General features: G+C 44.4%; 7 protein-coding genes across 7 annotated transcripts; 3 read left to right on the top strand and 4 right to left on the bottom strand.

The window, feature by feature from the left end:
• Positions 1 to 8,374: 8,374 nt before the first annotated feature.
• On the bottom strand, positions 8,375 to 10,082 carry K441DRAFT_665601 (uncharacterized protein). Its single transcript, XM_067649523.1, is given in 4 exon segments — positions 8,375 to 8,727; positions 8,740 to 9,529; positions 9,703 to 9,714; positions 9,764 to 10,082. The coding sequence occupies 4 exon segments, from the start codon at positions 9,993 to 9,995 to the stop codon at positions 8,493 to 8,495; spliced, it is 1,269 nt and encodes a 422-aa protein (XP_067500361.1). The 5' UTR covers positions 9,996 to 10,082; the 3' UTR covers positions 8,375 to 8,492.
• A 1,216-nt stretch (positions 10,083 to 11,298) lies between these two features.
• K441DRAFT_642616 (MFS general substrate transporter) lies at positions 11,299 to 13,351 on the top strand. The gene is made up of 3 exons (XM_067646700.1): positions 11,299 to 11,856; positions 11,911 to 12,144; positions 12,195 to 13,351. Exons 1-3 carry the CDS (start codon positions 11,608 to 11,610, stop codon positions 13,305 to 13,307), a joined length of 1,596 nt encoding a protein of 531 aa, XP_067500360.1. The 5' UTR covers positions 11,299 to 11,607; the 3' UTR covers positions 13,308 to 13,351.
• Positions 13,352 to 13,697: 346 nt separating this feature from the next.
• K441DRAFT_698885 (Sfi1-domain-containing protein) lies at positions 13,698 to 17,499 on the bottom strand. The gene is made up of 2 exons (XM_067653104.1): positions 17,248 to 17,499; positions 13,698 to 17,187 (listed from the first exon to the last, which is right to left on the bottom strand). Exons 1-2 carry the CDS (start codon positions 17,291 to 17,293, stop codon positions 13,907 to 13,909), a joined length of 3,327 nt encoding a protein of 1,108 aa, XP_067500359.1. The 5' UTR covers positions 17,294 to 17,499; the 3' UTR covers positions 13,698 to 13,906.
• An 85-nt stretch (positions 17,500 to 17,584) lies between these two features.
• K441DRAFT_232683 (uncharacterized protein) lies at positions 17,585 to 18,113 on the top strand. The gene is made up of 3 exons (XM_067640656.1): positions 17,585 to 17,679; positions 17,729 to 17,824; positions 17,908 to 18,113. Exons 1-3 carry the CDS (start codon positions 17,617 to 17,619, stop codon positions 17,953 to 17,955), a joined length of 207 nt encoding a protein of 68 aa, XP_067500358.1. The 5' UTR covers positions 17,585 to 17,616; the 3' UTR covers positions 17,956 to 18,113.
• K441DRAFT_642608 (uncharacterized protein) lies at positions 18,073 to 21,686 on the bottom strand. The gene is made up of 3 exons (XM_067646699.1): positions 21,198 to 21,686; positions 20,479 to 21,144; positions 18,073 to 20,416 (listed from the first exon to the last, which is right to left on the bottom strand). Exons 1-3 carry the CDS (start codon positions 21,624 to 21,626, stop codon positions 18,272 to 18,274), a joined length of 3,240 nt encoding a protein of 1,079 aa, XP_067500357.1. The 5' UTR covers positions 21,627 to 21,686; the 3' UTR covers positions 18,073 to 18,271.
• A 1,158-nt stretch (positions 21,687 to 22,844) lies between these two features.
• Positions 22,845 to 24,419, bottom strand: K441DRAFT_232665 (phosphoserine phosphatase serb). The gene has a single exon (XM_067640655.1). It carries the CDS (start codon positions 24,115 to 24,117, stop codon positions 22,942 to 22,944), a length of 1,176 nt encoding a protein of 391 aa, XP_067500356.1. The 5' UTR covers positions 24,118 to 24,419; the 3' UTR covers positions 22,845 to 22,941.
• Positions 24,420 to 24,522: 103 nt separating this feature from the next.
• Positions 24,523 to 25,796, top strand: K441DRAFT_665594 (NAD(P)-binding protein). Its single transcript, XM_067649522.1, has one exon. It carries the CDS (start codon positions 24,649 to 24,651, stop codon positions 25,744 to 25,746), a length of 1,098 nt encoding a protein of 365 aa, XP_067500355.1. The 5' UTR covers positions 24,523 to 24,648; the 3' UTR covers positions 25,747 to 25,796.
• Positions 25,797 to 26,121: the final 325 nt, after the last annotated feature.

The following is a 26,121-nucleotide window of genomic DNA, read 5'->3' as shown; positions in this document are numbered from 1 at the left end:
TATACGTCCTAATATGCTAGATCTCTTATTTAGTTTCTATTCTTGCTATAAAGTAATTCTTACCCTAAATTCCTTTATGGTTTCTTTTACGTCGCGTTTTATAAGTAGATTCTTAAAGTCTTTGTACTTCTTAATCTTGGTATTAACTTTTTAATCTTTAAGCTAAACACTATATTCCCTTAGTAAGTCTTCTAGGTCTATATATCTGTCTCCTAGTCTAACTACTATTTATACTATAGATTCTCTAATCTATAAAGAAGCTCCTTACTTCTTACTTATAGGTGTCCTAATTTATACTCCAAATTCTTAACCCCTTAGATTCTTTAATCCTAAGCTTGCTTTTAACTTAAGCTTAGCTCTAGCCTTAGTCTAACTAGGCTTTACTAGTGTCCTCATCTTATTTTAAGAGTCCTAGATCTCACTTATCTTATTTTAAAAATCTTATACCGTTAGGAATTCTTATTCTAAGCTTATTTATATATTTCTAAACTAAGCTATTACCCTACTCTATCGGTTTTTGTCTATTATAGGTCCTTAGGTATACCTTATCTCGTCTTAAGAATCTTAGTCGTCTCTTATCTCGTCTTAAGAATCTTAAGCCTTTGGCCTTTTACCTTTATTAAGTAGTAAGCTAGCACTAGTAGTTATCTACTTGCTTAATTATCTCTAAATATTACTCCTTCTGTCTTATAAAGCGATAGATGCTATATCTAACGGTGTTATAATACCCGTTACTAAACCTTACTCTATAGCGGTCTTAGTCTCTACTTCTATTGCGTTATTAAGGTTTAGATACCCCTAGTTAGTTCCTTTACTATCCTTATTACCGTTAATTAATAAGTACTTTAACTCTATTATTATTATTATTACTAATCCTTATCCGTATGTTACTATAATATCTTAATCTAGCTTATAGAGTCGATCTTATTCTTTATCTAACTCTTTAGTTCCTTTAAGTCCCTTTAACTCTAGCTCTTATAGCTAATAGCTTACACTATACTTAGCGTCTTTATAAATTTAGTATGCGTTATTATAATAAAACGCAAAACTTTTAATTAAACATTCCTTTGTTCCTTGTAGTGTACTATTATCCCTCTATATATATATATTACATACTACTAGTCTAGTTCCCTTTACTGTATAATAACTCTAACTACTTCTATAGTCTTTAGCGAAATAACCCTATTTTCCGTAATTTATATAAGCTCCTTCTCTAAACTATTGCTTCTGTTATAGAGTTTACTTAAATATCTTCTACTACTAAGATCCTTAGTTTAGCCTATGCTCCTTAGTCCTATAATTACTTAATCCTTAACCTCTAGGTTTCTATAGTTTCTTACTCCATCTCTTATAGGTTTCTTTAGTACTACTTAGGTCTATTAGCTCTGCGCCATACTATAGTTTCTAATTTAGCTTTAGTTATTACGTACTCTGCGTCTTATATAACTATAGAACTCTATCCTAGCCTCTCTTAGCTTATTCCCTTTAGAAGATCCTATTATTAATCTTAATTACTTAATTTATTAATTTCCTTAGAATATCCGCATCTTTTATTAAAATAATTACGTCCTAGACTTTAGCCTTAAGTCCCTATTTATACTGTGCCATAAGCGCCTTATTATTTTACTTAAGTTATATAGCTAGCGTTTAGAATTATGTTGTATACTTAATTACTAAAGTTTATTACGTTAGGTTTTAAAGCTTTTTTTTTACTATAGTTATTGCTTCTAGGTCCCTAAATATTTATATAAGTTGCTCCGTAAATCCGTTTTAGCTTAAAAATATAAACCGTATTTCCTAGTTTGTTATTATTATTCCGTTTACTTATATCTCTATAAGGTAAGGCTTAAACTATTTAAGTACTCTTCCTAATAAGAATAATCCTGTATATACTACTTAATCTATAGTTATTACTAGCTTCGCTCCTTTCTGCGTAACCTTAAAGTATATTTACGTAAAAAATCCCTTAAGCTTTAATCTTTCTCCTAAGAATCTTTTAATTAATAGTAACTTAACCTTTACTGCTCCTATCCTATTAATCCTATTTTTAAGTACCGTATTATCTCCCATTAGCTAATTAACTATTATTTATAACTGTCTTACTATTATAGGTTATTATAAGTTAGTGTCTGCTATACTAGTGTTGTTACCTAATCCTAATGTAGTTGCCGCTATTAATAGCGTTATAGTGGCTGCTTTTAGTGGTATATTGTTTAACTTATTAAAACCATAACTAGGTAGTAATTATATAATAAAGCCTTATAGTAGGAACTATGGTGGACTTGTTAATAGGCTAGGTATATAGGTATTATAAGTAAGTTAACAATATAACAATAATTGGTGGAGTAGTTGCCTAATAAATTAACTCTAATTATATTCTAAGAATTACTACAAGGAAGAAACTATCTAGGTAGGGACTATAGGTCCTTAAATACACAATTATACTCCTAAGAAAGTCGTTACTTTGTCTACTCTATCTACTCTATTCGCTTTATTGTAGATCTTATAGATTATATAGATCATATAGATTACATTACGTAACTCCGCTTACTATTCCTCGTCACATGGTTCCACGGGTTCTATCCTAGACCGTGCCTGTATTAACCAACTAGCTTCTTCCGACTCCTCTCCAAGTAGTTATAACATTGTACTTAAAGCGTCCGTAATACCTATCGCCACTTATAAGCCTATAGATGTTAACCTCTAGATCTAGACTACTAGCCTTGTCCCTGCTCCCTAGTCTAGAAACTAGTTAAGAGCCTTGCCTAGCTTCCGCTCCCGTCTACTATCCGCTGCCTTATCGCGATCGCGATTACGATCGTCCTCTACTAAGTATCGCTTATATCGCCTAAAGAATGGATTCTGCCTCTGTTGTGGCGCACGCGATTATTAGATCGCCTAGTGTTTATACTCTTATTCTAACTCCTAACCTAGTTCCTACCCGCTAGAACCTATTACTGGCACCGTACTGCTACCTTCCAGATCTGCCACCCCCTAGGAGGGGGGTACTGTTACGGAACTACCCGTAACACGCGCTACGCGGTATACGTATCTGGTTTCCTTTTCTTATTTAGTATCGCTTGGTAGATAGTATATCCGCCCCGACGGCCCTATATAGATTTAACCGCAGCTGCATTCCTATCGAGCTCTCTAGTAATCCTCTTAAGTCTCTACGACAGCCGTATATAGCTATCAATTCTTCAAATCCGATGCTTGTTTATCTAGCATTTACACGTGATATATTGTCTTCGTAATAGTTAAATAAAATGTATAAACGCTATAATGGAATAGTATATCCGGATATACACGTTATATTTATAAGATAACTAAATTAACTGGCTTATATTCGCTAAGTTTACTATAAATAATTCCGTCTTAGAAACTATAAAAGTCTCCCTATTTCTAGCTAATTACGGCTAATATCTATAAATAGGTTTTAACTCTTTTAGTAATGTTCCTTACCTTACTTATTACGCCTTATAAGTTATAAAAGTAAATAAATTTATAGAGAAGATAGAGGAACTATAACGGTTCCTTACTAATAAAATAATATAGGCCTAATCTGTTTATAAAGCCGCAGCGAATAAAAAACAAACCCTAGCATTAGCTTACTAAATTAGCGACTTTGTCTAGCTAGATATAAGAAATCTAAATATAAAACAACCTATTAAAAAACTTAATTAGAAGAATACTAGCCCTTATAAGGTTAAGAAGGTTATTTCCTCTTACGCTTACTAACTAAAGCTCCCTAATACGGTTAAAATCCACCCCGTATTCTATACGTTAGTCCTCTACCCTACTACCCCTATATTAAACGCCCTACCTAAACAAATATAGAACCCTCCTCTACTAGTTAAAGTAGATAGTGAGAATAAGTACTTTATTAAAAGAATTAATAATATTAAGTATAATAAATAGAAACGCTAATATATATATCTTACGAAATAGAGAGGCTTTATTAAGTCCTTATAGGAACCCGTTAACTCTATAGGACTTATATAAGCCGCAGAAGACTTTTATAAACTCTACCTAAAACTACCACAGCCCTATCTCGCAGAAGCTCGAGTTTAAAGCGGGGGTACTATTATAAAATACCCCCGTAATACCTTACACACATCTACCTATTTCCACTAACTTAATAATTAGAGACTAACCATAAAATGGCAATTTAATAGCAATTTAATAGCAATCTAACGGTAATCTACGGCATTCTGCTATATTCTACTAAGTTCTACCAAATTCTATTAAGTTCTGCTAGAACTACAACCTAAACCCTATTTTGCCCTATATATATATTAACTAAGCAACTAAGTTAATAATATATGCCCTTTCTTCCCGTTTCCCTACCTTCTCTCCCTATATAACGTCTTAACCTCCTTATACAGTTTATATATATAGCTTAATAATATCTACCGGCCGTCGAAAACGGACTCTGCACCTGTACGTGGTGACGGCTACAAACTTAGGTCTTCGAAGTTTAGACTTAGAGCCAACGCAGAGATGTTATATAGCGTGCGATAGGACCTAGTGGTCGTGGTTGTGAGCGTTATAGGCGGTAGTAAAAATTTTTTAGATAGTGAGATCTCGAAAACTACTACTGTGGCCCTCTACAATTCAGCTACGCTATTCTTCTATTAAGGCACCTATACAATCCAACGTGGATATACGGCATTTAATAGCATCCCCCGACCCCTAATAGAAAGTATTAGCGACCTCTTATATTAATAAATAAGCGATCGCGAGCGAATAAGTAGACAAATAAGCAAATATACGGCCCCTCCTAACCCCTAAGGCGATCGCCCGCGGAGCATGCAGTCACTCGCTGTTTTTTCTACTAAATACTACCTAGCAGCCTAGATTGCGACCTACGGTTTTCCCTATCTTCTTTTAATGGAGTGGTGACCCTTAAAAAGGGCCTAGCTGGGGCCTAGGCATAAAAGATACCCAAATATATAATATCCCGCTCGCTTATTAGTATTACAGTAGTTAGAACGGATGAATCCCCCTTACGCCTTTAATAGGCCCTAGGGGGGGGAAGGTATAGCGTATATGGTAATGGTTAGATAAGAAATAGTATATAGGGGATAGCCAAGATACGGGAAACAGCAGTACGGCAATTAATTGGTAAGGCCTAGCTGGGACGTAGTAAACCCTAGCTAGGGTAAGCTAAAGAAGGAAGCAGTGGTTCCTAAGGAGTTTAAATATCTAAGGAGGACAGGATATAGCCGTAGATCTATAGGGCCGCCGCTACGGACAGACATAGCAAATTAGGGTTTTTTATCCTACTAAGGTGGCTTATAGGGTTTTTCCTCCCCTCTAGCAGCAAGGGTTTTTTCCCGTTAATATTACTTTTCCCTTATATACGGAGTAGTCTGCGTGGGGCTAGATAGTATCCGTATCAGACGTTAATTAAAGAAGAATTATTATAATAATATCTACCTTACTATATATTATCGCCGCTTATACTTACTTTGTAATATATATAAGGATATATTCTAGGCCCTTTTTATACTCTTAGGATGCCTAAATGTAGAGGCGATTATATATATGCGATAACTTTTACGCTTATATTAGCCAAAAGTAAGTTTTTATAAGTTCTATATAATAAATAAAGCTATATATTTCTTTATTATTATATAAGTATTTATATTTTCTAGTCTAAGTTTAGCTTAAATTTAAGTAAGCCTTAGTAAGGTCGCCTAAACTATAATTACGTTTACTACTAAACCGGCGCTAGCTTTTTTTTTATCTCTTTCCCTTAGTAAATGCCCCGTCCCCTTATATAAAGGCGTTTATTAAAATTTAGATTAGTAATCTTTTAGGCTCTGGTATTATTAGCATTATTAATTTAGCTACTACGTCTAGCTCGCGTAGGTATAAAAGCGTCTCTTTTTTAAACTCAACCTTAATAGTATATTATAATTAAACGGATAGATTTCCTACTATATACTCCATAACCTCTTAATCTAAAACTACTACGATCTCGCCTTATATTGCTAACTTAACCTTTAATTTTAATATAACTACTATGCCTTAGCTCGACCATTTGTAACGCCTATACTAGCAAACCTTAGCATTTTTATTAAAGCCTATATTCTATTTAAGCGGGGCTTTTTAGTCTCTACACTTTTATCTACTATCTTTATTTATATAGCTATAGCATTAATTTAGTACTACTACAGTTTCTTACTTTATTGTTTTAGATACAATAGAAGAGACTAGCAGTTAATTAGAGTTCCTTATTAGCTCTTATATGTTACGGCACTATTATAGATCCTAGTTAGGGGCTTTGCCAAGCCTTAGCGCCATGTATATAGACGTGTCCTTTCCTCGACCTTCTTCTAGACCTTGTCTTGGAATTCTCGTTTACTGGCTACTAATAGACTCTATTCTTTTAACTGAGCCTTTATACTATATAGATTACTATTAAACTATTAGTTTTTATACTTATATCGCAAGAGCTATTATTAATATATTATCTAAGTAATATATTAAAGCAACTCTTAGATTTACTAACAAAAATTAAATAAATATTTAGTATACTATCTCTAATCTACTTAACTTGTAAGTAAATGCCCTTCCTAACTCTTCCTTAGTATTACTAGCTAAATTTCCTATTACTATAGTTTTTAGTAATGGTATAGGAGATCTTATAAAACGGATTTAACTAGGCTTATAAAAACGCACTATAGTTACATTTTCTTTACTAGAATAAGAGTATTCCTTTATACCTTCTATAATATAAGGCATGTAAATTGGCTCTCCCTTTAATATAGACCTACTAGAGCTCTTTTTAGATTATATTAGCGTAAAACTATATCCGTAGAATATACCGATTTTCTTTTATCGAAATGTTAATCAAACTTCTAAATTAAGGAGAAAGGCTTAGGTCGGCTTAATAGTGTTTTTAAATATAAAATTTTACTATAATAAGAGCACGCTTAAATATAGCAATAAAAGGCGGAAGCGTCCTTATAAATAACAGTTAATATTCTAGAAATAGACCTAAGATAGAAATAACTGGGAGCACTACTAGTCCGTATGTCAGCTACTCTAGAACGGGGTCCTTAGGACCAGAAGCGGGCTATAGATAATAAAAGTAAAAAGGGATATATTTAGGTCCTAGGTTTCTCTACCTAAAGTATTTTCCGCTAGATAACCGTTAAAAATGCATCCCTACCTATCTTATAGATGGCGAACGGGATAGTGAACGTGATGACCATAACACTAAGAGCTAGTGGGAATTACAGTCTAGAATACTGATCGACCCCACGTCTCGTGATCGAAAATTCTATTGGACGTTCTAGGTTCAGGCTTGTTATTCAATCACCCAGGTTTCAATATTGAATTGAATTGAATGCCAAGTCTCAATCAATTCAATCAACTGAGAGCTCGCTGGCTTGGCAACTCAATCAATATAGAGGTTCTAGTTGAATTGAATTGATTGATAAATATTGAATCTTTTAATATTATATAGAAATATGCTGAACATAACATATAATAATGCTTTAAACCTTATTGTTCTTAGACCCCCTTACCAAAAAAGGGTTACCCGAGCATTACTCGTTGTTTACACTATCACATTATCGCCGGGATCTTGACAGGTAAGAAAAGTTTTATAACTAGATTTGCCCACCAACAATATCAATTCTATTACCACTATGAACAGGGGGTACACAACAGGATAGTAACTCAACACTATGCCAAGACTCGCGATAGACCTATATTAACGGCAGGAGCGACGGAAACGACGGTAGAAAGCGATTCGGGCGCCGCCAGGTAGGCCCCCCTGCATCAACACTATGCCGAGACTCGTGATAATTACTAACTACTACGTAGTTGCAATTAATTGCAATCGTTTCAATATTGAATCAATCAATTCAATCAACCGAACCTTCTGCTTACAAAGCTTTCAATTCAATCAATTCAAGGCCTCAATTGAATTGAATTGATTGAGTAACAAGCCTGTCTAGGTTACTTGCAGCGCCAGCAGAACACGTTGTTCTTACATGCGCAGCTGAGAAATCTTTAGGGGGGAGGAACGGCATGCGGATTAAGCCATCGTGGATCACTTTAGATGCTTGAGGTTTCTGAAGTATGTCGGAGATTTACCTAAAATCATATACTGTGATAAGAATTAAGCAAGTAGCTCCTTGCGTGTGTATGCGTTCATGAACATCAAGAGGGATAAAAACCGTCAATGGCATGATATAGAATGACTACTTGACGCTATTATACAATAATCTTACTAACTCGTTGACACTGTTATTATAACTTGGTTAACTATCTCGCACCCTAGAGACCTGCAAAATGCTTGAACTTAAATCTTGAACTCCTGAAACGGAACTCAAGGCAAATCCGGTATGCTTGACGCTGAGATGATGTGCACTCCTCAGATCTCAAGGTTAGCGTTCGGTGCGAGCGAGTGGAGCCACGACATTCACGATTCTGTAAGGAACTGCCATGTAAGCGTCCGATTGACGTTGAATTGGTCACTCGCCAGCCCACCGAGAACACAGGCAGGTGTACTTAGATTTCGATATTTCCTCAATCACAGGGATCTGATTCGACTCGAAGTCTCTGCCAATCACCTTCTTATCAAGATAGGACTCCGCAACTTGAAATAGATCTCCACAGTCAGGCTCATTATACTCAGCCGGCTCCTCGACGCCCATACCTTTTAGGACTTTGCAAGCCATGGCAGTTCGTAAGTATGTCAAAGCCATGGCAGTTCCAAAGTCTCCCGGGGCAATGAAATCAGTTGCGTAACTACCGCGGTCGGGCCTCATGACCTCGCGCATGAAGTTAATATAGCGCATGCCCCAGAATTTTGCCTCCTTCCATTGTTGTAGCTTTAGGTAGACGTTAATGACCTTTGCGAACAATTTTATCTGCAACCTTAGGCGGACCAATGTGCCGAGTTGCCCGTTATATGTACCGCCAGAAAGCCTAATGTCAAGGTGTGCATCTGCATAGATTGACGGTTTGCGGCCATTCCAGAAGACGTGCATTGCTCGAAAAGACTCTATAAAGAGCTTGAGTGCCCGCTTATACCCCTTCTTCTGGAATGCTTCTGTTCCCTCTTCCATAAGCCTTATAGTATCTTCAAAGCATTTTTCGGGGGGATCGTATGGTATCTCTATTGCGGTTTCTAACTGGACCTTAACCGACTCATCACCGCCCTCAATCAAAACCTTATTGAACCCCTTGACCTTCCCAAAAGGCATCAGTAGTTGTCGTTGGAGAGATTTCCGTATTGGTGCTTCACTGGGAGAAGTTAAGTAGGGATTTTGTAAGCGAAGAGTAAGTCGTAGATAAGAGTTTAGACTAGGTTTTCTGAGAGCCGAATAATACCATATCCTGCAAAAGAGATGTAGGTCACTGAGTAGTATGATCATCGTGAATGTGGTTGCAAATTCTATGACCGGGCTGTCGACGATCACGAGGAGGCAGTAACTATTGAACTGTTCTGCGCATTTGCTGGAGGTAACAATAGGGACATTACCCTTAATGGCGACATGATTTTCTGCAGTTGAAGTCAGCCTTAATTTTTCTAATGTTACTGCTCGTAAGATGCTTAGAATCCATCTATCCGCCTTAATACCAAACGTCGTCTTTTAATTGTCATGTCTCCCTTTTAGCTAGGTAATTTAAACAGCGGTCAGGCTAGAAAAGAAGGCGACTAGAAAATTCCAGTAGATATTTCTAACAACAGCGAGTTGTAATCAAATATGGAGATCTAGCCCACCTATTATTCGCCAAGGTATCTCGATTCGAATGAAGCTTAACTCGCGTTGAAAGACCTTCTGAGCTTCCCGGTATATCTGGCTACTGGCTAGGTAGAGATTAAAGTCAAAACGGTATGACGATTCCCCAGTGCCCCTTTCGCAGGCAATTAGGTGGGTTGCCGGGTCGAAGTAGTGGCTGTATACGGCTTCGCGAAGCTCAAGTGGAAGGCGAAGGAACGGGAAATGCTGTGTCGTTATGCCCGGCATTGTAAGGTAGGGTTGGAATCAGCAGGAAGCTTTACGGCCTAGAGCTATGTATATAGAGGCTGGGGGAGTATGAAGCTATGATAATTAGCGGCGGAGGTAGCGAAGGGAGCGAGGCCCACCTCATTTGTACCGAAACCCACTAACTTAAGATAATTAGGTTTACAACTTTACTTAGGCTATAATAACTTATTTTAAAAGCTTGAAAACTTCTACAGTCATGCGCATGACTAGCGAGCGCTGCGAGATTCGCTTGAGAGTAATTATAGCGAACGCCTATGGCTGCACGCAAGGGCCATTTTGGGAGAACCGTCCTGAAACCCTTTCACCGACTTGTTGAAGTTTCTTTCCTCCCCTTTTTTGCCTACGCCTACGCCTACGTTGTGGACTTATAACAGCTGCCAAAACGCGAGAATACAGCGCTCAAATTTGGCATTATCGTAGGGGAAACCTCACGATATTTGATAAAGATGACGATACTGTGGAGTGTAGACAGCTTAAAGTTCTTACCATGGGCGTTCGCTACGATTGCTATGTGCAGTGGTAATCAGGCGGGATTGGATGCGCATAACACAGCCGTTCGCTACAATTACTATGTATAGATGGTGGCAACTAAGCGAGATTGGATGTGCGTACCGAATTTGAAATCCCGCCAAAGGGTGGTGAAGCTGGTTGTGCCCAGAGCTGTAGACTCATACGATTTTGAAACCTCAAAAAATGCGGGGCTCGTGCAGGGAGCTAAGCATGGCTCCTTTGCAGAGTGCATCCTCTAAGCAGTATTCGAATTCCCCGCAGGCCTCCTAACTACAGTAGTATAAGGAAATTTGCGAAACCCATCTATTTGAGGGTCAACAAGCAAGGGCATGTTTGCTTCCTGCTTCCCTCCAGTTTCACTGTTACAGCCATGTGCATGACCAGTTTCCACCCCCCTTCAGCAGGTTTCGAATTGTACACATTCAACTTCGCCTGATTGCCACCAGCTGTACATGGCAATCGTGGCGAACGCCTTTGTTTGCGATCGGCCTTCCTCCGCAGCGTCGTGATCTTTGTCAAATATCGTAAGGTTCCCACCCGTACGATATTACCAAATTTCATCGACCTCTCTGCAGGGACAGCGTTGTATTTGCGTTTTGGGGGGTGATAGCCGAAATTAGTACAGCGCAGATTTGTCATCGCAATTGGCTCTCAAGATTGCCTCGCGCTCTGAAACGTTTTAAGGACCCGTGCTTGTCCCATACGCCGACTTGGAGCGCATTCTAAAGCCAGCTTGCTATAGACGAAACTTTTCGGCATAATCCGCGAGCTCATGTAGCGCTGATTTAGAAAAATGCTGCTGCTCAGGCTTTCAAGACGTGAATCCCTAATACAGTTCTGGCTAGTGAAACAGGTTACCGCCGAAGAAGCTCCTGTACCTCAACGCAGCTTTCACATCCCGAGAAATCTGTACGTCCTAGGTCATGGGTAACAAAAACCGCGCAGGGATTTTGTGTTTCAAGTATCTCCTCCACTGAAAAATAGTACACGCAGGTTTATAATGAAGACAAGTTGTTAGGTCAATCTTGATATTATATTCTCAGCGCCATCAACTAAAAGTAGGTCAAAGTATCAAGATACAATGCCTCCCATAGACAAACCAATACGCGACTCTTTCGATCTCTCTGGCAGTGTCTATCTCATTACTTCGGATGGCCAAATTCTTAATCTTCCCATCCCGTCAGAGAGCCCTTGCGATCCACTGAACTGGAGCTCCAAAAAGCGAGTCCTGGCTCTATTGGCAATTGGAGTTTTCTCGTTCGTTGGACTCGCCCTGCCCCAGGGAGCGAGCCTGATGATGAATGGACTTAGCGCAGAATTTTCCGTTGAAGTAAGAATGCTTTTCTCCTGCGTTATCTAATAACTTTGCTGATATTCCTCCTAGAATAGTAAGCCCTTTGCTATAGACACTTTAGTCTCAGCTCCTACTCTTTTTATGGGTCTTGGTGCTTTCATCTGGATTCCACTATCGTTGGCCCTTGGAAGAAGGCCTGTCTTCGTCATTGCTGCCACTCTGATGTTCCTTTCTAGTCTTGCTGCCGGGTTCGCTAGAAGTTACTACGAGCTTTTGGCGTCAGTATGCGTTCTTGGTTTGACAGAAGGCTTCTCTTTAAGTACAGTATGTTGGTATCCCTGAATATCCATACGGTGATATACTAACAGAAATAGGCCTTGCTTATGGTTATTGACTTAACGTTTATACACCAACGCCCAAGCGCAATTGCCATGGTGTGGTCGATTGTGGGCTTCTGCGGCGCATCTTTTCTATCCTTCGTTCCCTTCATGACCAACCAAGGAACCAAATGGCGGAGTTTCTACCTATACTGGTGTATACCTGCCGGAATTTCCTGCATTATGGCCTTCCTCTCCCCCGAGACTCATTTCAAGCGGCCCGCTGTCGCCTTTGATGGACGTATCATCCTGCAAAGCGCCACGGAAAAAATCACCATCTACAGCGACGTCGACGACCAGCATCGCAACAAGGCCTTGCCAAACACACCGTCGCAATCCGCACTCCGCACCTTCGCTGACTGGTTCCGCATCCCACGCTCGAACGCCGGATGCTGGATCGCCATGGCCCGCTCCTATCCGCAGATCTTGATGTGTTTCCTCAACCCACTCATCTTCTGGGTGCTGCTACTGACCGGCGTCAACTTCTCCGGGATGATGTTCATCGGTACGACCTACGAGCTGATTCTCAGCAAGACCCCCTACCAGCTTTCTTCCAACCTAATCGTTCTTGTCAACGTGAGCGCCGGTGTCGGAGCCCTCCTCGCCTGGCCCGCAGCTGGCCGCATGGTCGCATCGCTCTGCAGGTCATTCTCGCACCGTAACCGCGGTGTCCGCGAGGCCGAACACTATCTCGTCGGTTATGTTCTGCCAGTGCTGACTGGCGGGCTTAGCACACTGCTATACGGACTGGCGGTGAAGTTCAAGTGGCATTTCTCGACATTTTACATTGCATACGGGCTTAATGCCTTCAGTTTCACGGCGCTGGCAATCGCGAACACGCTCTGGGTGACGGAGGCGTTTCCACGTTGGGCTGCGGCAGCGCTAGTCGTCGTGGGCGGCGGAAGCTACGCCACGAGTTTCGGGATGAGCTTTGTATTGATGCCTTGGATAAGGGCGCGGGGATATCTGGGAGTTGGGGTGCAGCTTACGGCACTGCAAGTGGTGCTAGGGGGTATTATTGTGCCGGTTGCATTCTGGGGTAAGAGTGTAAGGCAGCATATTCATAGTCGGTGGGCGATATGGAAGGACGGGGCTTTAAGGCCGCAATAAACGTACTAGATAGTTTTATTTTCTTTATTAAATACAATAGGGACCTTAAGAACCTTTAGCCATTAAACTTAATAGTATATTAACGCTATTTTAGTGTATATAGCTACAACCTAGACCTAATTAAGTTAGCTCTGAGAATTGTTAACCTTAATATTAATGGATTTAATTGGAATGTCCGAAGCAAGGATGTGATCGTCTGGCTCGATCTAGGAGTACGGATAAGGAATATCGTATTCAATAATTGCTGCGTAATGCTTCCTTTCAAGCTGCTCAAGGTTATAAAAAGCGCTTGCCGTGCCGCTGCCTAACCCTGAACTATATCATGATAAGGAGCGAAAATAAAGTTAAATTTCACGGTTAACCAGGTTAAATATAAGGCAAGTTGAATCTCAATAATCTATTCAACTTTTGGGTATCTCGAAAATCCAGGCGGTATGCGTACATATCCAAAAGACCTCCATGCTCCCAAAAGAATATCGATCTCAGGACACCCAAGATACAGAAAGTAAAAGGACGTGATAGCGTATCGAATAGGCACCCAAAACACCCAACCCGAAGCGCCGCGCTCACTTTCAGTACTGGTTACAACAAGCGCCGGGTCACCTGTCTCTAGACCCATCACTATCTTCAGCGATGTCCTCAAATCTAAGGACTCCACGGTCCGTACGTCGCCCAATCCGTTTGCTCGCACTTGAGCTAGCAGTTCCTACTTGGCTACGTCCTCCATATCCCTGCGCTCTTAACTTCCTTTCAAAAGGTGTAATTACAGTCATTGAAGTTGGCGCATCAGCGAACGAAACTATAGGCGCCGACGCTGCGCCATGGGGCCTCCGGCTTGACTGCATATTGCTGCCAGTGTTGATATTTGGGCCGATTGTACCTAGTAGTCTTTCCTTGGCTTTGGCACGGGCTGTGCTACGTTTCGACGGCGTGCGGAGATATCCAGGGAGTGGGGTGGAAGTCAGAAACGGCGGATGCGAAGCGTCTGCGGGGCGAGATGCGGCATCTGGAGAAAAGCTCAAGTTGAGATCTAAGTCTCCAACTTCGAACGCGCTCTCATCCAATGCAGTCCAATTTTCAGCTCGAGCAGTCGTCTCATCACCTGTTTCATGGGCTAAATAGCCGGCATTCGGGTCACCATCCCCTACTCTTCGTTCTCCGCCAACCTCCCTACCTGGCGTCGGCGAAGGCGACACAACGCGTTGCGCTCCCCGCTCTATCGCTTGCTCAGCCCAGAATCTAATCATCGCTCGCACATGCTTGTCCCAGTTCCTGTCTCTTAGCGCAAGCGCGTTCTGATCACCCCGCTGGATCTGAAAGATACGCCATTCAAGTTTCTTGAAGCAAGAACTTGCAGCTACAACAACGCTCTCTTCTCTTAGTGCTGCAGCCTGTTCGTTGAGTTCGGTAATGGATCGCCATCGCTGCGACCAAGCGGCAAAGAAGCGTTGGAGCAGCTCGGTACGGCGAAGATTGTCAGCTTGCTTCTCTTGGTGGAGGAGCGATGCATAGCGGTCACGCCAGATGACAAAAAGGCTTGTGCCAGTACGGAGGAGGCGGTTCTCGGTGACTTCGGTAGCCTGTCTCTCCTTCACTAGAAGCTGGGCAGTTTTATCTCTCCACAGCCCTAAAACACGCCTAACAAGGCCCATCTTAGTTTTCCGGCGGACTTGCGCATACGCTTCGCGGCGGTGGAGGCGGCGTGCGAGTTGGGTAGCATCACTCCAGCGTTTTATGGCATGCGTGGTTAGGACGTAGAATCTAGCGTCTTCGGCCCAGTGATGGAGTTGCGCGAAGTGGTCACGGCGTTCCAGAAGGGAATGAAATGTGTGTTGAACGAGTTTGGGTTCGTAGAGAGACAATGCCAAGCGAGCACGGTCTTGACAGACGTGTGTTGCGTCCCGCCATCTCCCCAGGCAGGACCTAAAGTTTTTAATTCGGCGCGTTTCAGTAAAGCTTTGTTCCATGTCTTGAAGCGTTGCGCGCTGTTCCCGTGTCTTCCTTGCCCAAGTAAGAAGGAATTTCTGTTTATGTTGCGCATTGTGGACTCTGATAAAAAGGGAGGCGCGCGAGGCCAAGACCCATTTGTAGAGTGCTTGTAAGGTAACTCGGTCATTTATCTGCAAAGTCAATGCTTGACAGCGAAGTCGATCGTTCCACGAGGTCCAGGTATTATGGATGATTCGCAATCTATCCACAGTAGAGGCTAGGCGAGAGTCTTGAGCTCGAAGACGCCATGTTTTGAACGCAAAACTGATGACTCTCTGGTTAACAGCTTGAGTGACTTTGACAGCTAAAGGAGCGAGCTTTGCCTCTACCCTGATTCTGTTGAAAGCTGAGGAGAGGAGAGCGGTTCTTCTGAAAGACTCTCCATGAGATACGAGGCTCTGGACAACATGCATACGGTGGTTCCAGGCAACTAAATTCTTTCTCTGGACATCGTGGGCTCTCATTTTTTCCACCCAATGCTCCCTCTCTTTTAACTGCCTTATGATGTCTGCCCATTTCGTAAAATAGACTATTCTAATTCTCCCGACATTCCATAACGGTGCTCTCCGATCACAGAAGGCCCAGAACCATCGCCAGTAAATTCGACACACTAGACTCTCATGATGCATAGAAATGGCTTTGGCATTCGCATCATGCAATATGGCTGTGCGCTGACGCCAAATGCCTAAGAACTTCCGTAGCCCCTGTCGTCGTACTTTAAGCTCATTGACCGCAGTTATTTCGCGCCAAGAATTGAAATATTTGGTCCTCAGGATATGCCTCCGCGCAACGGAGGTCCTTTGCACCTCGTCTGAAGCACATTGCGCCCAGTGTGTGAATGCTTTTGTAAGTAAGAATAAGTCACGGGCTTTGCCGGCACGGCGCTCAAGATGCTCGAAGAACCGTTCGGTCTCAGCGGTTTGGCGCTTTAGGTGAAGCGCGGTTTGCCAGAGACCAAACGATTGTCGTAAGAGGGTGTCGCGATCATAGGAATCTGCGGCAGAATTCATGCGCTTATGCTTGTCTTGAAGTTCCAACGCTCTCTCATGCCAGGAGTGCAGCAACGTCCGCGCTGTGGGGAGTGAGCGATGGTATTGGAAGGTCTCTGCGTCAGATATCATTTGCGTTTCAGAAGGTTGGTAGAGCATCTCTGGTGGAATATAGTGCTCCCCTACTCCGTATTGGGCGCCATGATCTTGGGTGAGCTCCTGACCAAAGTCAAGGCTCTGATCTTCTAACTGATCCGCCGAACAATCTTCGTATTGATGACCCGTCTCGTTATTTCTTGTAATCCTTAGACTGTCCTGACTTGAAATAGATCCGCTACGCTTCGGTCGATTGTGTAAGTTGTCGGAAAATGTTCTCTGGTTCAGCCTGCCCCTAATGGGGAGATGTGACAGTAGTCTCGAGCGGGAATGCGATCTAGTGCGTCTCGATACCCCCAGATCCGTCGCCCGACTTGATGGTCGCTCTTCCTTTGTGCTCTGACTCGACAGCCGTCTTCGCGCGAGCGCCGTGTCTGTGGCTGCGTCATACATTGAATTAAAAGATGCGCGTCGCGACGACCCCTTCTTTTCCTGGACATTTGTCCCATGTCCATTGAGCCCGAGGTGTTCGAGGTTCCTTGTAATGTCCTCAACTCCCTCCCCGTCCTTGTCAACCTCAACTTGAATTCCCATCCGTCCCAACAGTCCCTCGAAGCGCGCATACAGACTATCGTCCCTGGTGCGACCCTCTTGCATACGGAACAAGAAGCGGAAGTAGAGTTGGTCATGATCTGGTTCGATACCATTTTGCGCAAGGACAGTGTCGTAGGCAGTGAAGAGGGCGCGGAAGGGCGGGCCCGGGAGGGTTTGCGCGGTTGTGACGATTGAGTAGAGGATTTCGACATCTGCAATTGTTTAGTACTAGGGTGTGAGCAAATGGTAGCGCGCTAGAGGTTTGAAAATACCATAATTGGAAAGGGGAGGCAGCTCATCGGTGGTGGAAGTGGGCATTCGAAGGGACTCGGTCTGACGCGCTTCCCCAAAGGCATAAGAGCGGCGTTAACGAACAGGAGGAGATCATGGAATAGCCGGTGATGTTTGAGTAGAGAAGCGGTAGGCGATTAATCATTGGCATCAGAAGAGGAAGAGCAACAACAACAGCAAGAAAGGAAGAAGAAGGCGATAAAGAATTGGGGACGTTGTGTCTAAGGAACGCGTGAAGACAGGATTGAGAGACGTGTGCACGGGCGCTTTGTTGTTTTCTCAAGATGGCGCTCTTGGCCTGTGCGCTCCACTTACCAACCGTCTATCTGAGCCTCTCAATAGCATCCACCATGCCTAATAAATCCCGACCCATTGAGAAGTTTGCATCCGCTGTGGCCAAGTGCTCTAAAGAGGTGAGTCTATTGGCTGACATCTCTCAAATGCTCGTCTCTAATATTTTAGGGCGCTCTCTACGGTAAATGCATCGTCGCCGACTATAACAATGTATACAAAGACAAGTGTCTTCCTGAATTTCTGAAGTTGAAGAATTGCTATCTTGTGAGTCTTGTTTGTTTATGTCTCATCAAGGCATGAGTCTTAATCATTGAACTGCAGGCTGCCTATAAGCGGCCGTGATTCAGCTTCTTTCAAAACAAATCACGACACGGATTTGTTGCATTCTCATATGAGAACTCAGTAGTACATGACTGGGTCTCACGAAGCATACCTGTGTATTTCCACGGATATCGCGGGAGCTCTGGCAAATTGCGAGGCAAGAAGGCGCTAGGAAACTCGATATATCGATGGGGATACGGTATCCGAGAAAGTATTCTGCCGCCAAAGGTTAGACTAGACGTAACAAATCCTATATAGTTATGCATCTCATGCTGCTGAACGCGCTCGCCATTCCAGGGCGAAATGCGCAGATATCATCTATCTTTACTGTGTTCTAGCTATGCATAACTTCATTCCAGCATCTCATCGTCTAATCCAAGCAAAACAGCTCTATATTTTTACCAACCTCAACAAGAAGGTTGCCCGGTGGATCTCCTGTTCCTCTTGTGCGATGACCTCCTCGCCATTTCCCTCCGGAATTTTACCCTCCACCTCTGTAACAACGTGCTTATCAACATTCCTCCTCAATGCCTTCTCAAACACTTTCCCCTGAGTTTCGAAAACGCTCTCAATACCAACAGTATCTGGATCACTGAGAACTCGGTACTCCATGCCTACGTCATCTGTTGGAAGTAGTCCCGCCTTCTTCCTCAGGTCCTGGACGCGACGGACGATTTCTCTTGCCAGGCCTTCTTGCACAAGTTCGGGGTAACTTGCGACATCTAGAACAATCAAGACATCGTCATCTGTGTTGAACTCCTTATTTTTGCTGGTCTCATCCTCCCGTAGGCCCCTCTTTACAATGAGATCTTCTTTTTCAACCCGAATGCCATCCACAGTCATCTCTCCCTTTGTTAGGAAATCTTTTACCTCCTGGCTACTTAAGCCTGGTAGCGCCTTCTTGACCTTGACAGCATCCTTTTTAAGTTTCTTCCCTAGAACCGCAAAGTCCGCGCTCACAGAGTACTGCACGTTATATTTATCTTCGTCCCTACTCAACACCAAATCCCGTACATTCAACTCTTCGCATATATAAGTTTCGAGGCTCTTGATATCGCCAAGGTACTGCTGGTCCGGATGGATAACAACGAGTGTTTTTAGTGGTGTCTTCAATCCAATGGTGCGTCTGTCTCTGCAGATGCGGCAGAGATCAATAACGGCCTGCATCCGACTAACCTGCCTCTCGATCACCTCGTCAAATAGCTCCGAGCGAACTTCTGGGAAAGGTAAAAAGTGAACTGAACGGTCATCCTCGCCGCGTAGGCCTTCCGGGATATGCGGAAGGAGGCGGAGGTAGATATTATCAGTGATGAAAGGTGTGAAGGGCGCCAGACCCCTGCAGAGCGTGTATAGGACCTCGAAAAGGGTGTTAAGTGCGTGCATGGTGTCCTCAACACCGTACTCGCCTTTTAAGCGGCGGCGATTGAAGCGGATGTACCAGTTTGTAGTGTTATCTATAAGGCCCAACAGACGAGGAACGACAGTGTAGAGTCTGTAGCCTGCCATCTCCTCATTGACAAATTTAAGAAGAGACTGGCACGATGCTAAGATCCAGCGGTCCATGACGTTTATATTTGTCTTTTCTGCCTCGGGATCAAAGACAAAGTGGATGTCAGCGACCTTTTTGAGCAAAGCCACCTGTTGGTCGAAAAACTGGTAGCTGTTCCACAGTGGGAGGAGAACTTTCGAAACAATTTCTTTGACACCAGCCTCCTTGAAACGTAAGGGCTCGGCACGGACAACCGGAGAATTGATGAGGTAAAGGCGGAGAGCGTCAGACCCATAACTGTTCATGATCAGGACCGGGTCAGGGTAGTTTTTCAGGCGCTTAGACATCTTCTTGCCGTCTTCAGCGAGCACGATACCGTTGACGACGCAGTTTTTGAAAGGTAGGCAGCCGAAGAGGTGTGTCCCTAGTACTGTCAAAGTATAGAACCAACCTCTAGTTTGATCTAGTCCTTCAGCAATGAAGTCACCCGGGAAAGATGCTTTGAAGTGGTCTTGGTTTTCAAATGGATAATGGCCAGAGGCGTATGGCATGCTTCCAGACTCAAACCAGCAGTCGAACACCTCGTCGACACGGCGAAGCTCGCCCTTGCCCTGCTTACTCGGAATGGTAATCTTGTCGACCTTGTCTCTGTGGATATCATCCAACTCTCCTTCATACCCACTCAATTCTTTCAGTTCCTGTATACTGCCTACACATACAGCCTCCTTAAGGTCCTGGCTAACCCAAATCGGGAGCGGTGTGCCCCAGTATCTGTTCCGGGATACGGCCCAGTCTCTAGAATTCGCGATCCAATTCGCAAAACGCTTCTCTTTGACAAACGATGGTACCCAATGCGAGCCTTCAATATTCTCAAGCATTTTCGGGATAATTTCTGGAATTTTAACGAACCAAGAGGGCACCGCACGATAGATCAGTGGAGTGTCTGACCGCCAGCAGTATGGATAACTGTGAAATATCTGGCTGTCGACGATCAATCGGCCCGTACCCTTAAGATACTTGATAATCTCTTTGTCGGCCTTTTTGACATGACGATCTATCGGCCCGTACCCTTAAGATACTTGATAATCTCTTTGTCGGCCTTTTTGACATGCTGCCCTGCGAAATCTCTGACCTCAGAGGTAAAGCATCCCGATTCGTCCACAGGGTTGGGAGGCGGTCGCCTTTCGCTAATGACTCCAGCATCAAGAGCGACTTTGTAATCCTCTTCACCGAAAGCAGGAGCTTGATGCACAAGGCCCACACCACTATCTGAGGTGACATATGTTGCGTTCAGCACCCGGAATCCGACATCCTTGAACTCTTCGTAAAAGTAATCGAATAAGGGTTCGTACTGCCAACCAAGCATATCCTTGCCCCTGAACTTTTCCAATATCTTGAACTTTGCCTTCTTAGGATCTTTGTACAATGTTTTTAACAAGGCTTCTAGTAGAACGTAATTTTTTCCGGAGGCCTGGTCGGCTATTTTGATGTACTCGAAATCCGGGTGAGCGGCAAGGCCAGTATGGGAAGGAAGAGTCCACGGTGTTGTTGTCCATGCAAGAAGGGAGGTCTGAGGGTCATTGAGGAGAGGAAATGAGACGATGACGGCTGGGTCTTGGACATCTTTGTAATTTTGCTGTGCCTCGAAGTTGCTGAGCGGTGTATTCAGGGCAGTAGAAAAGGGCATGACTTTGAATCCCCTGTAGACTGCGTTTTTTTCCCACAGCTGCTTGAACACCCACCACTCTGATTCCATGTATGAGGTGTCCATGGTCTATAATAATTATCAACAGTGACTCTGGATGAGCCGGCAAGTGAGTCACCTACCTTGTAATCATTGTCAAAATCTATCCATCTTCCCAATCGATCAATTGTCTGCCTCCATTCACTCGCATATCTCATGACAATAGCTTTGCATTCCGCATTGTACTTTTCAATCCCCATCTGCAGCACAGCATCTCTGCCCGATATGCTGAGCTTCTTGTCGATTTCGTGCTCGATGGGTACGCCATGTGTGTCCCAACCAAACCGCCGTTCGACGTATCGACCCTTCATAGACCAGTATCGAGGTATAATATCTTTTATGGTGGACGCGAGAAGGTGTCCATAGTGGGGTAGACCAGTCGCGAAGGGAGGTCCATCGTAGAAGGTATACGGTTTCTTCCCCTTGGAGAGCTCGACCTGGCGCAGGAAAGCGTTAATTTCTTTCCAGTGCTCAAGTATGCGCTCCTCTTCCTTGGGGAAGTTGACAGACATTGTGGAAGAATTTTAAGGACTGGCAGCGGGGCTTGAAGCTACTGTTGTTTTTGGTGGGGGAGCTTCGGAGTCATGNCGAAATTTCTTGACTCACCGCCAGCTTGGCCGAGGGGCTATCAAATACTCCAAGCCTTGCCTCAGGAATTAACCTCTAAAACAATTATCAAAAACTCCAGTGTTACCAACTGATCAATATTCTTCATGAAAATATGAGTGCTCCCATAGCACATTTATTGCGGGGGGCTAAACTCCCCGGGGCGAGTCAGCACGAGGTACAACCCAAGTATCAGCCCTAAATACAACCGCTAAATCTGTTTCCCTAGATACTAGAAAACCTGAATTCTCTACTTTGTATTGTACTAACTGCTGTCCCAAATAGCATCCATCTCCATCCCTCATTTACAGGCCACCAACTCTCCTCGCTTTCACGTCAAGCCAGAGTTGAGGCCCTTTATATCACCAGTCAATTCTGCAAATAGTAGCCTGGCGAGGTAGGAACCTTTGGCCTCTCAGGTGGCATGGCTTATCCTAGGACAACACTACTACACAGCTATCAATGACATTGCTCGCGCCAGGCTTGGCGGTTCCCATTCTGCGCCTCTGCTACTCCACTCCTTTCGCGCCCGATTCCTGCCAATGATTAGCAAGCAGCAGTAATGCTACTCATAGACGCCGCGAAGTGTCGAACGACGTTGCTACCGCGATCAATGTGCCGGTATTGCATGCTATGGATGCTATTGGCTCTAAGCTTAAGGTCACCGGGATTCGTAAAGTTGCACTCCTGGCCATAAAAGTGCTGATAGAAAGTGACATTTATCTCAAGCCGCTAGAAGAGCGCTTCGAGCCAGATGTTCTTGTGCGGGAACCAGAGGAAACGGAGTGGGTCAACTATATTATTTTTGAGGAACCGGGAAAGGGAATCGTAAGCCAAGAGTCGCGAAGGAAATTACTGAAGGTCCTGGATGGGCTAGGGCGGAAGGGGGTAGGAGCATGTGTGCTTGCTTGTACGGATTTAGCACCGTTGCTGGCGAACGAGGAGAAGGACGACAATGAAATGGTAATCCAGGGGTTAGAGTGTTTGATTCCACGGTTGTGCATGCGAAGTTTATAGCAGAGTGGGCGCTGGCTAAGAATGTTTAAGTTGGGGATGTGTGGCTGTGATAAGGGCATAATAAACGTGCAAGCTCTGAATTCTCCCCGACGTCTTATGTTGAAACTTTAAGCGTCGATCTGATTATTTTATATCACTCAATGAAAACATCTCTGTGATTAGGGTATCTCACCGGTTCGCCAGCATTACTCCCGTTCAGAGGTTCTACCTCAGCAACACGCCCTGCTCTTCTTTGGAGATGCCTAACAAATATAACACATCTAACAAGCTCTGAGTGTTCAGTCTGGCCGGAGCCTCCATCTGCACTCTCGCTTTTGCATTGAATGCTACCCCTAGCCCTGCCACGCTCATCATGGGTAGATCATTCGCCCCGTCTCCTATTACAAGGACCTGGTCGAGCAGAATGCCCTCCTTTGCCGAAATTTCCAGAACGTGCTGCCTCTTTTTCTCTGCGTGAACAATGTCGCCGGTTAATTCGCCTGTTAAATGCCTCCCGTCTTCGCTCACGACCAGATGATTTGCGTAGAAGTAATCCAAGCCCAGCTGCCCAGCCAACCAACCCGTCATAGGCGTAAAACCCCCACTCAACACCGCCGTCTTGAAGCCCAACCTCTTCAAAGCCTTCACAAGATCCGCGCTACCATGGTCCATGGTGATCCTAGGTTTGAGCGTTTCCCACACCGTGCTAGGGACGCCGTTCAGAAGGGCACATCGCTTTCGTAGGGAAGCCTCGAAGTCAAGCTCCCCATTCATAGCTGCTGCCGTGATGGCAGAGACTTGTGCCTCTACTCTCAACTCCCGAGCAATCTCATCAATGACTTCTTGTTGTATGAGCGTCGAGTCCATATCGAAGACTGCAAGCCGCTTGTACCGCCGGTACACGGAGTTGTGTTGAAAAACGGCCTCGACATTCCACTCGCGCTCGAACCGGGATATGATATCGTCTTTGCGAAGGGAGTCAAGACTTATGGGTGGTGGCGAGGGAAGGGAGAAGGTTACCTCTACAACGCGGGCAGATTTGGATCCGTCAAGGTTACGATGCGTGACCGTGTGCTCCTGAAACCCGGGTATTATATTCGAGAGGGTTCCGAGAAAGTCGGTGAGGCAACTTTGCGATATGTACGAGCCGTATAGGTGATCGAGGGGGGCGGGACCGGGCGTTGGCGGCTCAAGAGGATAATCGTTCATGTTTTCGGAAGGAACGGCGCCATCTTTTAGATGGCTCAACGAGGCTTCCGGAAGAGTGTCACGGGGGCTGTAGGCTGTAAAGTCAGCGTGAAGGCGGGGGTGTCGTGGGCTATCGGACTTGTAAAAGAGTGTTGCGACAATAGATATACTTTGTTCTCCTAGAGGCGATGGGCGGCTGAAATTGTGGACCATGTTGACTTGGTAGCAGGTAATGTATGCTGATTTAGTCAAGATACACGATCAAGACGCCCTGGCGAGCTCTAGGGATGTGTGGTGTGAAGTACAGCAATTGAGCAATTGGTACAAGGCAAATAACTATAAGGGTTGTGGAGGGGCAGTGGTGGGGCGAAGAGAAAGGTTGACCTGCGGGCCAGGGTCCAAGGCCTTGCCAAGACGGGCATTTTTCTTTTCCATGTAAACACCAAACATGTGGGGAATGCCTGGCAGAATGCATTTGCTCTGTCATGTGGAGCTGCTGCGAGGGGTGGGGATGCATTCCGCCTGCAATACGCATGTATCGCAATGATTGCTGGAAAGGACCCAGCCACAAAATTGTGCCTCGGCGTTTCGCCAGCTGGAGTATTTGACCGTCGCCCATGACACTCTACAATACAAAGTGAAGCGTCTTTCTATTTAAGCATACCTCGAAACACCACAAATTTGCCATTGAACGATAGTAGAGCAAGGTTCATTGCCGTCCTCTTGAATCATCGCTGTTCGAAGATGGCTGTGTCAACAAAGTATCCTCTCGTGGACAAAATTCGTCAGTCCCCTCCAGTCGACCTGTCTATCCCATACGACCCTGCCTGGCTCAAGGGCAAAACAATCTTAATAACGGGCGGGGCTAGCGGCTTCGGTGCTGGCTTCGTGCGGAAGTGGGCAGCGAATGGAGCTACTGTGGTCATTGGAGACATCAATGTTCAAAAAGGAGACAGTTTGGTGCGAAATGTGCAGAAGGAGACAGGGAATAGCAGTGTGCACTTTGTGCATTGCGATGTGACAGATTGGCAATCACAAGTCAATCTCTTCAAAGAAGCAGTTAGGCTCAGCCCTCATGGAGGAATCGATACGGTCGTCGCGAACGCTGGAATTGCTGGCGAGGATCCACTCCAAAAGCCAGGTAAACTGGATGCTGCAGAGCCACCAAAGCCGGACTTCAAGATAATTGACGTTAATCTCAATGGGGTTCTATATACCACCCATTTGGCCTTTTTCTACCTACCAAGAAATCCCGGCTCGACGGATTGCAATGCTAGCTCAGACCCTACCATAAACCCAAGAGACCGACACCTACTTTTACTGGGATCCATAGCTTCCTTGGCTCCAATTCCTATCCAACCTCAATACGGCGCTGCCAAACATGCCGTTTTAGGCCTCTTTCGTTCCCTCCGATCTTCCTCTTTCGTGCAAGGTGTGCGAATCAATCTGCTGTGCCCGTATTTCATTGACACCCCGATTGTTACGACTGGTGCCCGAATCGCCCTAGCCGGAGGAGCTCTAGGAAAAGTGGAAGATGTCGTGGATGCAGCAACACGCTTCACGGCTGATTCGCGAATCCTGGGTCGAAGCCTTGTCATTGGTCCTAAACTAAATGTAAGGCAGGAAGAGAATGGAGAGTGGGCTCTTATTGCGAAAGACTCCCCCGAGGGCCAGGGGACGGCGATTTGGGAGGCGTATGCCGAAGATTGGGAAGACAGCGAGGCTTTCTGCAGGAATCTGGTTGGGGCGCTCAATGCTTTTCAAAAGACTAGAGGATGGGTCGGGTGGGCCAAAGATATTATTGGTGCTGTAGGATATGGCTTGGGGTTCATCAGACGTTGATAGTCTTCACCTTTTGCTGCCAATTGTTATGATTCCAAACCAAGGCGCACAAGCCGCAGGTTAGGTTTTGGTACCTGAGGTAGTGGCTGGAGGACTCTTCTCAGTGTATGAAACAGACCAGGGACCTGCATGCCAAGGCGAAACGGCAGGAGCTTGAAGTGAACCCCATGGTCGTCATCAGCGTCGAAGTTGAAACGAGGCGTGAAGCAACCTGACTGCAAAGGCTCACCCAGCTCCTCTAAATCAACTGATGGTACTGAGGTAGTCGTCAGCAAATTCGAAGACGTTGAATTGCACCTTGACTCAATGGTAAAGCCACGCGTCTTATTAGTCGCTAGTTCTTCTATGCCCCTCCTTTCCACTGGTGTACCACTT

Source organism: Cenococcum geophilum (assembly GCF_001692895.1).
Source record: "Cenococcum geophilum 1.58 unplaced genomic scaffold K441scaffold_44, whole genome shotgun sequence".
NCBI lineage: Eukaryota > Fungi > Ascomycota > Dothideomycetes > Gloniales > Gloniaceae > Cenococcum > Cenococcum geophilum.
Note: the sequence above shows the minus strand (reverse complement) of the source record. Positions and strands in the feature narration are given on the sequence as shown.

Coding starts and splice junctions, on each gene's coding strand:
- K441DRAFT_665601 (XM_067649523.1), bottom strand. CDS start 9,995: ATGCCGGGCATAACGACACAGCATTTCCCGTTCCTTCGCCTTCCACTT.
- K441DRAFT_642616 (XM_067646700.1), top strand. CDS start 11,608: ATGCCTCCCATAGACAAACCAATACGCGACTCTTTCGATCTCTCTGGC. Junction 11,857..11,910: donor GCGCAGAATTTTCCGTTGAA/GTAAGAATGCTT, acceptor TATTCCTCCTAG/AATAGTAAGCCCTTTGCTAT. Junction 12,145..12,194: donor AAGGCTTCTCTTTAAGTACA/GTATGTTGGTAT, acceptor TAACAGAAATAG/GCCTTGCTTATGGTTATTGA.
- K441DRAFT_698885 (XM_067653104.1), bottom strand. CDS start 17,293: ATGCCCACTTCCACCACCGATGAGCTGCCTCCCCTTTCCAATTATG. Junction 17,188..17,247: donor GCCTCCCCTTTCCAATTATG/GTATTTTCAAAC, acceptor AAACAATTGCAG/ATGTCGAAATCCTCTACTCA.
- K441DRAFT_232683 (XM_067640656.1), top strand. CDS start 17,617: ATGCCTAATAAATCCCGACCCATTGAGAAGTTTGCATCCGCTGTGGCC. Junction 17,680..17,728: donor TGGCCAAGTGCTCTAAAGAG/GTGAGTCTATTG, acceptor CTAATATTTTAG/GGCGCTCTCTACGGTAAATG. Junction 17,825..17,907: donor AGTTGAAGAATTGCTATCTT/GTGAGTCTTGTT, acceptor GCCGTGATTCAG/CTTCTTTCAAAACAAATCAC.
- K441DRAFT_642608 (XM_067646699.1), bottom strand. CDS start 21,626: ATGTCTGTCAACTTCCCCAAGGAAGAGGAGCGCATACTTGAGCACTGG. Junction 21,145..21,197: donor ATTTTGACAATGATTACAAG/GTAGGTGACTCA, acceptor TAATTATTATAG/ACCATGGACACCTCATACAT. Junction 20,417..20,478: donor GAGATTTCGCAGGGCAGCAT/GTCAAAAAGGCC, acceptor ATAGATCGTCAT/GTCAAAAAGGCCGACAAAGA.
- K441DRAFT_232665 (XM_067640655.1), bottom strand. CDS start 24,117: ATGGTCCACAATTTCAGCCGCCCATCGCCTCTAGGAGAACAAAGTATA.
- K441DRAFT_665594 (XM_067649522.1), top strand. CDS start 24,649: ATGGCTGTGTCAACAAAGTATCCTCTCGTGGACAAAATTCGTCAGTCC.